This window comes from Eurypyga helias, unplaced genomic scaffold (assembly GCF_000690775.1).
Source record: "Eurypyga helias isolate BGI_N326 unplaced genomic scaffold, ASM69077v1 scaffold16996, whole genome shotgun sequence".
Classification (NCBI taxonomy): Eukaryota; Metazoa; Chordata; class Aves; order Eurypygiformes; family Eurypygidae; genus Eurypyga; species Eurypyga helias.
The window spans coordinates 4,866-16,853 of NW_010256167.1; the positions used below are offsets into that span (position 1 = coordinate 4,866).

The window sequence follows — 11,988 nt, forward strand, 5'->3', positions numbered from 1 at the left end:
TTTTTTTTTTTTTTTTTTTACACATTTGGTCATTGAGCAAAAGCAGTGAGCTATTTGCACAGCTGCCATTGTAAGTGTTGAGTAATACCGTAAAAGATACGGGAACAGTTACGCTTTTCCAGTTCGTTTATCAGTTCAGCACTACTGATAAAAGTCGGTTTCATTATTTTTGTTGATGGTTTATGCTCTTTCCTCAGCTCTGCAGGAGGCCGCATATCAGTTTAGCTGTAATAGGAGGCAGCAGATGAGATTAAGCACTTGGAAGTGAAGAGAGTTATGAGCGTGAGCATATTTGATGTCATGAGATGAGATAATGGGAGGTTAGAGTTGTAAGGCTGAGCGTGTTGGCATTCAGTCACCCAGCCCTCTTAATAATTATTAAGGAAATAGAAGAAGCTTTAACATACATGGAACAAGCTTTTCTCCAATGGAATTGCTTACACTTGCCCTGCGGTTTTCTGTAACTGGGAGGAGAGGGAGTAGCGAGAGGTGGGCTAGGGGACCAGTCACACTGACCTCACCACTTTGTCTCCGGGCTCCCCATCTGACACTCTCACCGGGCGAGACAGAGTTGTCAGCACTTGGCTGGTGGTACGGTTGTGCTGTGAAGTGTCAGCTGAGCAAGTAGTCCCCTTTAGCTAAAGAAATGGTTTGTGACATTTTCTTCTGCCTTCTCTTTACTGGGCACACTACTCACTTCCAGCTTGCCACTTGCAACTGTATGTTTTCAGGGACTTCATCTTCTGAGATTTCAGACAAATCCTAAGGAGGGATAGAAGTTGGTTGGTAGATCCAGAATTTACATGGCGTGTGTGTGCAAAGAAAAAAAAGAGGCACACAGATAATTTTATCACATATAAGTCTTATTTCTTCAGGAGACCAACATAAAAAAAGAGCCTGCTGTTGAAGATGGTTTTGTTCTAAATGCAGTCATTTTTAGGAAACACAAATGAGAACATAACTACCTTTTCAAGGGTTTTGTTTTAAAACTTTGAAAGTAGGTATGTTGCAAGTGCATGCTTTAGATTTCTTCAAATTGCAATATCCAGGTCTAAATCTAAATCCTAAATACAAAGCGTGGTAGACCTGAGGTTTTTTTATTTGGAATTTGATGCAGTTTAAATGTGGCAAACTGCCACAGTTCTCCAGTAGTTATTACTTATGACTTCCATTTGTGGTTTTAATGCAGCTATACGTTAAATATGGTTGCAGTTCATGTGTCAGTCATGAGGTAGAGGAGTAATGTCAGCAAGAATCTCTGTTGTCAAAGGAGCTGTATTTTTAACTGAGGGGAAAACTTTACTGGGATTAAGCCTGTTAGGCATAATGGGAGGAGAGGTCGGAATCTTGAGATTTATTTCCCTTTTAAAAAATTAATTAAATATATTAAAAAGTAACTTAACTAAACTGTTAATTTCTTTTGAGTCTTACATTTGTTTTTCCTTTTTTTTTTTTTAATGTCAGCTTAAAAACAGGCTGCAATAAAATAACTCATTTCTGTACGGAATATCATGATTTGGTGTAGTAATTATATCATTAAAGTCCTGGCTTTTCTTCTAACTTATGATATGGTTATATTACAGAGGCGGATGCCCCAAACTTTCCGTGATCCAGCCACTGCTCCATTGAGGAAACTCTCCGTAGATTTAATCAAAACATATAAGCATATTAATGAGGTAATGGCTCCCGCTATCTTTGTAACCTGTATGGATGTGAAGGTTTTGTTTACAATACATTATTGAGTATATTTCCTATGTATGATCTTGTGAAGATAGAAGAAAAATCAAGCTTTCTCCCTGTTGTTTGCATCTCATTTGAGATCATTGATGTTATGGCCCTGCTTTTTGTCCAGCACATGGGGATTTTTTTTATCCTGGAATTTATTTTCTGTTTTATAAACAAATGTTGAGCTTTTCTGTTGCATGATAAGGAAATATGTATGGCACAAACTCTTTTAGCACATGCTGTAAACATTTGTGAATGTCTAAGGACTTTTAAGGAAAATGGTAAAGTGTTTTCCCTAAATTACTTAATTAAATCTTACTGGCAAATGTAAAATATAAAAATTATGTTGTAGTGTAGGAAAGCACCAGTTAATTTCTAACTCTTTGGCAACCGGAGGGAATGTGAAGGGATTTCTGCAGTGATAACTGACTTCTTGGAAATCTTCTTTTCCAGTCTTGAGGAAAGAGCAACTGCTAACTCTTGTTTCCAGACTACCTACCGTTTTTAATTTTGCTGTGTGTACAGTGTACTGTGATGTATGTTTTCAGTTTTAACGCTGAACCTTAGGGGTCAGTGTTATTAGTATATTTTCTTTATACCCGATTTCTGAGTTTTTATATTCACTGAGACACATATGATGATTATAAAAGCTTGGTTCTGTTCTTTACTGAAATGATGTTCTAAAAAGTGCTCTTGAGCAATACACTTTACATGTTTAGGTTTACTATGCAAAAAAAAAACGGCGGCATCAGCAGGGCCAAGGAGATGATTCCAGTCACAAAAAGGAGAGAAAAGTTTACAACGATGGCTATGACGATGACAACTATGACTATATTGTAAAAAATGGGGAGAAGTGGATGGATCGTTATGAAATTGACTCCTTAATAGGCAAAGGATCCTTTGGACAGGTAATGTATATCAGCTGAGCAACCTGTAATTCATGTGAATCATAGAATCATGATATGCATTTCATCTGAAGTGGTATTCCTCTTTAATTTTGAAATTGAATTCTTTTTCTTAATCATGTTATGCTGAGTGCCTGCTCTAGACACTTTTATTTTGTGCTGTTTCTTGTTACTACAGATAACATTTGAATATGCTTCAGTATGTAGATCTGTTAAAGCATTTTGCAGTCAGCAAACCCTCAGCCTTTTGCTATCAGGTTACAATTTTAGCTGTTTGGCTTGGGTTTTTACATTAAAACAATGGTCTAATGCTCGGGATTAACTATTACAAACGTTCCTTACAAACGTTCAAAACAAATGCTACTAGCTGTAGCCAAGGCTTGAGAAAAAGGCTGGAAGGAGCATGGAGCTTTTTTTCATTGTTGGTTTTCTTAGTTTTTGTCAGATTTTGCCAGTCATTTTACAGTGTTGTTTTTCATGATTTGATAATTGCATTTGGATATAATGCTTGACTTAGTGAAGTCTCAGTGAAGTTGGGGGAGCCTCAGTTCTGTTTTATTGACATGACTGCAGTAAACGTTACGTGATCAATTGTGGCTTTGTTGTACTATGAAGTAAGAGAAGAAATTTAAGAAAATATACATAACTGGAAAGGACAAAAGTTCTAAAAATGCTTTCTCAATTCAGAAAGTGAAGGAAGTTTAGAAGGTGAGTTTTGCTGTATTTTTAAAACTTGAGAGATTTTAGTGGTGGTATTGGACTTTTCTCTTTCAGGTTGTAAAGGCTTATGATCGAGTGGAACAGGAGTGGGTGGCTATCAAAATAATAAAAAACAAGAAGGCTTTCTTAAACCAAGCCCAGATTGAAGTGCGACTGCTTGAGCTTATGAACAAACATGACACTGAGATGAAGTACTATATAGGTATTTGAAAAGCTATTCTTCATTTTTATTTAATCGAATTACAAATATTTTAGGTTGTGCTATGTAGGACAGGATGCTTCTAGTGCTAAAGAAATTAAAAGAATAATCAAACTTCTAGAATTATTAATATTATTTAGCGTAAATTTTCCAGTTTGCTTTGCAACAGGACCAGACTTAGAAGAAGAATATATAAAATTATTTGGGATAATAGACTTGTTACTTTGTAGCATTGGGATCTTTTGTAAAATTTTCTTTTTCCAGTTAATGATATGGACACCTCAAGAAGTTGCCATGGATCGGCTTTTCCACAGAAGCCTTGATCTGTGGTACTTGGCATCTCTCTCACTACTTTGAATAGATCTTAAATTATCTCAGGACTGTCATGGATAAGAGCGTGCATATTTGATATTAATGAGTATCACACAGTAATTTTAGCTTAATCATTATTTTTTGATTGTATGTGTTTAAGAAGCTCAAAACTTTGTATCACAAAACTGAGATAAGAATTGTGTAAATGTTATGACTTGCCCATTTAAAGCTCAGAAAATATTTTAACACTTTTGAGGGTTCCTGTGGCTTGGAATGCTGTTCCCTTGACTTATTCCTGTGATGCTAGTTGAACTTTATAATAATGGTGAAATTAAGTCAGCTCACTTTAAAGGTTTATTAAATCCTGTCTATCCTCTGGAGTGGAGAATTGGGCAGAAAGGTGATGGAAGGAAAGCAATAGCTTGTCATATAGAGAGATGGAGAGGTACCAAAAAGTGTGATTAAGGAAAATGACACTGGTTTTAAGCATCCTTCAGTTTATAGAAGCTGAAATGCTAACAGCTGTGCTTTTCTGATTGCATGTATGTACTGGATTACTAACTTTTCTTTCTGTAGTTTAGAAAGAAACTTTTGAAATAGTAATATATGTAGATATTAAATTATTTGATGAGTATTCAGTTACATTTTAACTTGTTTATATAATATTATCTTTAGAATACGTATTCAGTGTAAAAATTTTTAAGGTCTTTTAAACTTAAATTTTACATAAACCAAAACCCAACCCTGACATAGAATCACAGAATGGTTTGGGTTGGGAGGGACCCTACAGACCATCTAGTTCCAACCCCCCTGCCATGGGCAGGGACACCTTGCACTAGACCAAGTTGCTCACAGCCTCATCCAGCCTGGCCTTGAACACTTCCAGAGATGGGGCATCCACAGCTTCTCTGGGCAACCTGTTCCAGTGCTTCACCACCCTCTCCGGGAAGAACTTCTTCCTGATACCCAATCTAAATCTCCCCACTTTCAATTTAAACCCTGTTGAGAATGCTGCTGTAGGTGCACTTTTTTTCCAAGGTGCTTGGACTTGAATACAGTTTTAGCTTTAGGAGCGTGGAGAAATGAACTCCCCCCTGGAAAAGATCAGAAGTGTTGTGACAAAGGTTGCGTTGCACACGGTCTGCACTTCCCTTCTTTTTTGGTGATGATTTTATTTACCCACATATGTTTGCTTTTTCCAATAGGGGAATGACAGCTTATTTTAGAGGGCGGGAGGAGGGGAATCTCTTCTATTTTTTAAATCTTTTTTTAGTTAATACTGCTTTACTGAGATACACCTCAGGGCACTTCAGATGTGTAAAATGTCCCCTCCGTACCCTAGGCATGGCAACAATATTCCGTAAATAACTATAGATCTAGAAAAAGGAAGCAACACTGTATTACCCAACTCACAGGTCAGCTTCCTACATATTGATTAAAATATTTAAGCATTGTTTGTTATCAGTATTTAATACTTACCACACAGGATACGTGTTAATTATTTTCTTCCCCTTTTTAAAGTGCATTTGAAACGCCACTTCATGTTCCGAAACCATCTCTGCTTAGTCTTTGAAATGCTGTCCTACAATCTGTATGATCTGTTGCGGAACACCAACTTCAGAGGTGTCTCATTGAACCTGACACGAAAATTTGCACAGCAAATGTGCACTGCACTGCTTTTTCTGGCGACTCCTGAACTTAGTATCATTCACTGTGACCTAAAACCTGAGAATATCCTGCTCTGTAACCCCAAACGAAGCGCTATCAAGATTGTTGATTTTGGCAGTTCATGTCAACTTGGACAGAGGGTGAGTATTAGTAAAAATTCTAATCATGGTACTGTTGGATACATCGTAATACCTAGAGAGCTAATGATGACTTAAATGAAATAGTAACTAATTTTTACATCGGGTGTTAGGGGTCAACAGTCCATAGAAGCTTTAAATATGAATTTTAGTGCCATAATAGATAAACTTTCACCATAGTGATAAACTTCACATCTTTCTTTTCTCCTTGGTTATGTTTTTATGCTATGTTAATGCAGAATGCATCAGCACTTGATTACAGAAGTCTGCAAAATAAATAAAATACTCTTATAATTTTCTTATTCCATATGTATTGCTCCTTCCACTTTAACATGTTCTCTATTTAGTCTCTCTGAGAAATAAGATGATGTTTGAGGGTAAAGACAGTGCAGTAGCTGGCAGTAACTAGCTCGTAAAGATGCTGGTTATAAATAACCAGTTTTAGAAGCACTTTAGCAATTGTGGAAAGACTGAATGGACTTTAGTGGAAGGATTGCTGTGAGTAAAGGTGCAAATGTGCAAAGCATTTCCAGGATGAAGGGCCCCATTGCCTTCTGCCGATAGTTCTTCATATTAGGATAGATCAGTACTATTACATAGTTGTCCAAAAATTTGTAATTGTGAGCTGTCGTTCACATACTTTGAATATGAGTGCGTTTCTCATTTGAGCTGATGAATCTGTTGAGCATAGTCTATCCAGCATAGCCAATTAGCTTTAAGAAATGTTAAAATAAATACAATAACTATTAATATACTAAGGTCGTAAATAATTCTGCTTGGGTACTGAAGCCTGTTTTCTTCAGGAAGAGATTCGAACCGTATTCCGCAAGCATTTGATTTGTACTGTCAGTGTGCTCGCTGAAAGTACAAGTAGACTCCTTCCTGGCTGAAAGAATTATATTTGGCTGAGCAAGTGACTGCTTCCATTCAGGGTACCTTTGCGTTTGTTGTTTGCACTGAAAAAAACCCTGTTAGCTAGAGAGGTAAGGAAGACTTCTGTAGACAGAAGTTAGACTTCAGTTTCTTTGAAAAAAGAATTTTGAGCCTCCCCAGGTCAGTTGTGTACCTTTGGCAGTTTCATCTATGAATCTGTGAATGGTGTCTTTTTGCTTTGGGAAAGCTGGGTGTTAAAAAAAATCAAATCAACGAATAAACCTCCCAAAAATATGCAACACTTGCCCCAGAAGTATGACTAACAATACTGCAGGGGAAACAGTATTTGAGAAGGTTTAAGAAACTTCATGGACTAACTTTAACAGAAAGTCCCCCAATTCTCTTTTGAGCATGTGGGACTGGCCAGTAGCACCCCGTCACTTTTTCCTGTAATAGGTTTTGGGAAGACCAAGGCCAAATATTGAATATTGTATCAAAAGCAGTGGTGAGACATATATTTAGATTAATAAAAGGGCTTTTTACTCTAAGCTGGAAACTTTTCAGCCTGGGGTGAAGGAAGACACCAGGAGATGAAATGAGACCTCAGTAGTTTAGGTCAATAATAAGGTAATTTTGAGATGATAAGAAGCACAGATAGAAAAACCTAGTGTAATTCTTTGTTAAAGTTAACTTAAATAGTAGTAGGGAAACATTAGTACCTTTGTGCAAAATTGCATGTTACTTAGAATTTAAAGTACCGTGTGTGGTTTTGTGGGGTTTTTTTTGTTGTTGTTTGTTGGTTTTTTATGTTATTTTTTGTGAAGGATTTTGGAGTTGTTGGGTTTTGTTGTATAGTTTTGGGGTTTTTTTAAAGTGTCTTTCTGTCTGTCTTTCTTAATATGCCTATGGTTAAGCCAGTCTCCAGGTTTAAAATCAAGATAGAACTACCTGTCTTGTGAAGTGAGCCAGATAGTTGGGTGTGGAAGCAGGTTGATTTTTTTTCCCATGTGTTGTTTTTTAGTTCCTGGAATGACCTCATAATTTAATGTCATTTCATCACATCATTATTGTGTCTTTTAATCTTTTACATTTTGTCTGAAGCGTTATGTGATTCTTATGTGGCTTGTGAAATAGTTCTTCTTTGGGTGACACCAGACTAAAATTTTTCTGTATGATTACCTGTAATTGCATGAGACTACACTCATCAACCCTAAAGTGTAAAATACTGTCATTGTGACCAACTCCTCACTTTTTTCTTTGGTTTATTTATTTTTTATTGTTTTTATTTTGTTTGTGTGTGAGAGAGAGTGTGTATGCTAGTGTTTTCTTAAGAATTAACATTTACATAATTTTATAAATGTAATGTATAGATACTTTTTAGTATCACTGATGCCTTTGCTTTCCCTGCACTAAAGTTGTATTTCATGGTAGTTCTATTTTGTAACACAGAAAAGTAATCGTGCTCTTTGGATGCTGTGTATTACCTTCAGATGCTTTTATTTCAGATATACCAATATATCCAGAGTCGTTTTTATCGATCACCAGAGGTGCTACTGGGAATGCCTTATGATCTTGCAATTGATATGTGGTCCCTTGGGTGTATTTTAGTTGAGATGCACACTGGAGAGCCTCTTTTTAGTGGGGCAAATGAGGTATGCAGTACAAGTAATTAGATTTTTTTCTTGTTGTTGTTCATTCTCATCATGACTTTCATCTGTTTAATTGTAATGCATAAATTGGGGAAGTCTAGTCATTCTAAAATGAGTAAACATCAATGATAGCAATGTCTTCAGAACTCTAAATTATCGGTTAATAATTTTCTGTTTCTGCTTCCCCCTCTTACTCCTGATTCAGTAATTTCTTTTGTATATATTGGACTTTTCTTAAATTCACAATTAATTTAGAACTAGCCTGGGTAGTTAATATGTGACTAGAATATTGCACTGTCACACTGCTCAGCTCTCTGTTACATGTTCTTTACAAATATTGTTTGGAATAGGTGGATCAAATGAATAAAATAGTGGAAGTTTTGGGGATACCACCTACTCACATCCTTGACCAAGCACCAAAAGCAAGAAAGTTCTTTGAGAAGGTGCCAGATGGCACTTGGAACTTGAAGAAGACCAAAGATGGAAAAAGGGTAGGTTACGTATCTCGGGTGAGAATATGGACTGTCGCTCTTAAAAAAAAAAATATTATTATATCTATTAAAATATTTTCTTCACTGAAAGGGTTGTCAGGCCCTGGAACAGGCTGCCCAGGGAGGTGGTTGAGTCATCATCCCTGGAGGTATTTAAAATACGTGTAGATGTGCTTAAGGACATGGTTTAGTGGTGGACTGGGCAATGTTAGTTTAATTGAGTCACCATCCCTGGAGGTGTTTGAGACCTGTGGATGATGTGCTGAAGGATGTGGTTTAGTGGTGGTATTAGCAGCGGTAAGTTAATGGTTGGACTTGATGATCTTAAAGGTCTTTACCAACCTAAAAGATTCTATGGTTCCCTTAAAAAAATGGTGAGATGTTAGTTGGCTTTACATCTTGTCTCACTGAAAATGCAGCTTTACTGCTGTTTATTATTGTTCCATGTTGCAAGACAGGTTGATTAAATAACACTTTCTGTAGTGTTGAATAGTTTCTTACTTTTATTTGACTTACTTCCTTTCATGGCACATTTAAACTATGCACATCCAAGGCTTAATATGTAACTTGATTTCAAACAATTTCTAACTTCCCAACAGGAATACAAACCACCCGGAACTCGTAAACTTCACAATATACTAGGAGTTGAAACAGGAGGACCAGGTGGACGTCGTGCTGGGGAATCGGGTCATACTGTAGCTGACTACTTGAAGTTCAAAGACCTCATCTTAAGGATGCTTGATTATGACCCTAAGACACGAATTCAACCTTATTATGCCCTACAGCATAGTTTCTTTAAGAAAACAGCAGACGAAGGTACAAACACAAGTAACAGTGTGTCTACGAGTCCTGCCATGGAGCAGTCGCAGTCTTCAGGAACCACCTCTAGTACATCTTCAAGCTCAGGTGAGTTTTTCCACATGAACAGATAAAAATCTCCTTCTTAATCACATAAAAGTAATCTTTCACAGATAAATGTAATATATTTTTTCTTAATAAAAAAAGAGATATGTCAGTTATTCACCAATTAGTTTAATCAGCTGGAAAAGGTTAACTCCAACAAAAAGAAATTAAAGTAGATGAGCAAAAATGTGTGTGATATCATAGGTCTTGTATTTTTACCTTAAAGCAGTTTAAATATCTTAATGCTGTCATTGTTTTACAGCTTTGTGTAAATTTTGCATCTCTTTAGTTATTCTGCATGTGATGATTTTATAGGTGGATCTTCTGGAACAAGCAACAGTGGACGGGCACGGTCAGACCCCACACACCAGCATCGACATAGTGGTGGACACTTCACTGCTGCTGTTCAAGCGATGGACTGTGAAACACACAGCCCACAGGTATGCTGAAGTAGAGCTTTGGTCTGTTAGATTTATATGAATTTCCTAAGAATATTAAATCCCTAAAACTAAGTAACACTTTCAGGAGCGGAGTCATTTAGACATAGAACCAGCCATCAGATTTGTTTTATTTTTTACCCCCGGCTCTTGTAAAGTCCTGTGTATGTTAGTTCAGTTGCTTAGGTAAAAGTACTGCAGGTAGCTGTAAAAGTTGCCATAGATACTGCAGAGGTGAAGGTTTTGAACAAGTAGCAATAAATCAGGTGGAGCTGTGAGTACTTAATCTAACACAGGTTGTAAGGATACATAGAACTATGCATCTTCCAACCCAGTGAAGAACTAGCTTGTACTACAGTGGACTCCTGCTGGAGTTCTTATTTCCATTTTACGGTGTTCAGGTACTTCACCAACAGCATCATTGGCTGAGTTAGTCTTTATTCAGTACTCCTTGAAAAGCAGCAACAAATCATTTATTAACTTCAAATAATTCAGTAATACTTTTGGTTTAGTACAGAACAGATAAAATTATAGGCTAGTGTATGTTAGCTTGTTTTATTCCTGGAAGAGTAAAACTGAAACTTGATAGGTCTGTTCATTACTTCTACAGATGTAGAATCAGTTTTCCGGGTGTAAAGCAATAGCCTCCAAGCATTACACTCACAAGAAGAGAAAAGAAAAGAAAGATCGTATGCACTTCTCTGCTTTGCAACTGACAGAAGACAGACTTTTTCTTCCAAGTAGATGCTTTAGTTTATGCAACAAATTGGTGTTTAGCTACATCTTGCGATTTTAATAATCTTTAATCAGCTGTGTTCTTCCAGAGAAGTGGGTAGTACTCCTCTAATGCTGTCGATACCGTTCAAGATACAAACAACATATTAATTTAGCTTAGTATGCTAATTGTATCCAGAGGCCCGTGTCAGAGATCAGAGCCTTACTGTTCTAGGTGTTGTACTAGTAGGGTGTTTTTTATTACTGCTATCATGGGAAGCTGCTTCTGTAATTTTGACAGTAAAGTCACATGTTGGACTTGCTTAAACTGTTTGAAAAAAGCATCCAGAATGTGAATTCATTTGTCTCAAAGTATATTTAGAAAAGTGTATTAGAAATGCTTCTTAACTACATGCTTACGTTTCTAGAATAATATTGCAACTGCAAGGTTCGGTTAGCTTTTAAAATGACTTAATCTCTCTCATATATTGCAAATCGACAGATTTGATTAAACTTTGTTATTTTGCTTATTAATACAGGTTCGACAACAGTTTCCTCCTCCAATTGGTTGGACAGCCACTGAAGCTCCTACACAGGTCACTGTTGAAAACCACCCAGTTCAAGAAACCACCTTCCATGTAACCCCTCAGCAACAGAACGCATTACATCACCATCACGGAAACAGCTCTCACCACCACCACCACCACCACCACCACCAGGACAGCAAGCCTTGGGTAGCCGGACCAGGCCGAGGGTCTACAATTCTCCAACAAACAGCTCCTCCACCCAGGATTCTATGGAGGTGGGCCACAGTCACCACTCCATGACATCCCTGTCTTCCTCAACTACTTCTTCCTCTACATCTTCCTCCTCTACTGGTAACCAAGGCAATCAGGCCTATCAGAACCGCCCAGTGGCTGCTAATACCTTGGACTTTGGACAAAACGGAGCTATGGACATGAATTTAACAGTCTACTCTAATCCGCGCCAAGAAACTGGCATAGCTGGGCATCCGACGTACCAGTTCTCTGCTAATACAGGTCCTGCTCATTACATGACTGAAGGACACCTTGCAATGAGGCAAGGGATTGATAGAGAAGAGTCTCCCATGACAGGAGTTTGTGTTCAGCAAAGTCCTGTGGCTAGCTCGTGACTAAACTGAAACTAAGTTTGTTTCTTGTGTGTTTTTATAGAAGTGGTGTTTTTCCAAAAACAAAGTGCAAAGCTGCTTGAATCAGAAGGAGATAAACTCACT

At 37.3% G+C, this 11,988-nt stretch overlaps 1 protein-coding gene across 1 annotated transcript in view; it reads left to right on the top strand.

Annotated features, from left to right (window-relative positions):
- Positions 1-1,568: 1,568 nt before the first annotated feature.
- The window catches only part of LOC104511111 (dual specificity tyrosine-phosphorylation-regulated kinase 1A-like), a 10,552-nt gene continuing 132 nt past the window's right edge, over positions 1,569-11,988 (top strand). The window contains 10 exon segments of the mRNA XM_010153583.1: positions 1,569-1,676; positions 2,445-2,633; positions 3,405-3,552; positions 5,383-5,669; positions 8,045-8,191; positions 8,539-8,679; positions 9,279-9,585; positions 9,898-10,022; positions 11,273-11,447; positions 11,450-11,988. The exon segment at positions 11,450-11,988 is cut by the window's right edge and continues 132 nt beyond it. Of these exon segments, the coding sequence (XP_010151885.1) occupies positions 1,569-1,676; positions 2,445-2,633; positions 3,405-3,552; positions 5,383-5,669; positions 8,045-8,191; positions 8,539-8,679; positions 9,279-9,585; positions 9,898-10,022; positions 11,273-11,447; positions 11,450-11,886 (2,064 nt within the window). The 3' untranslated portion in view covers positions 11,887-11,988.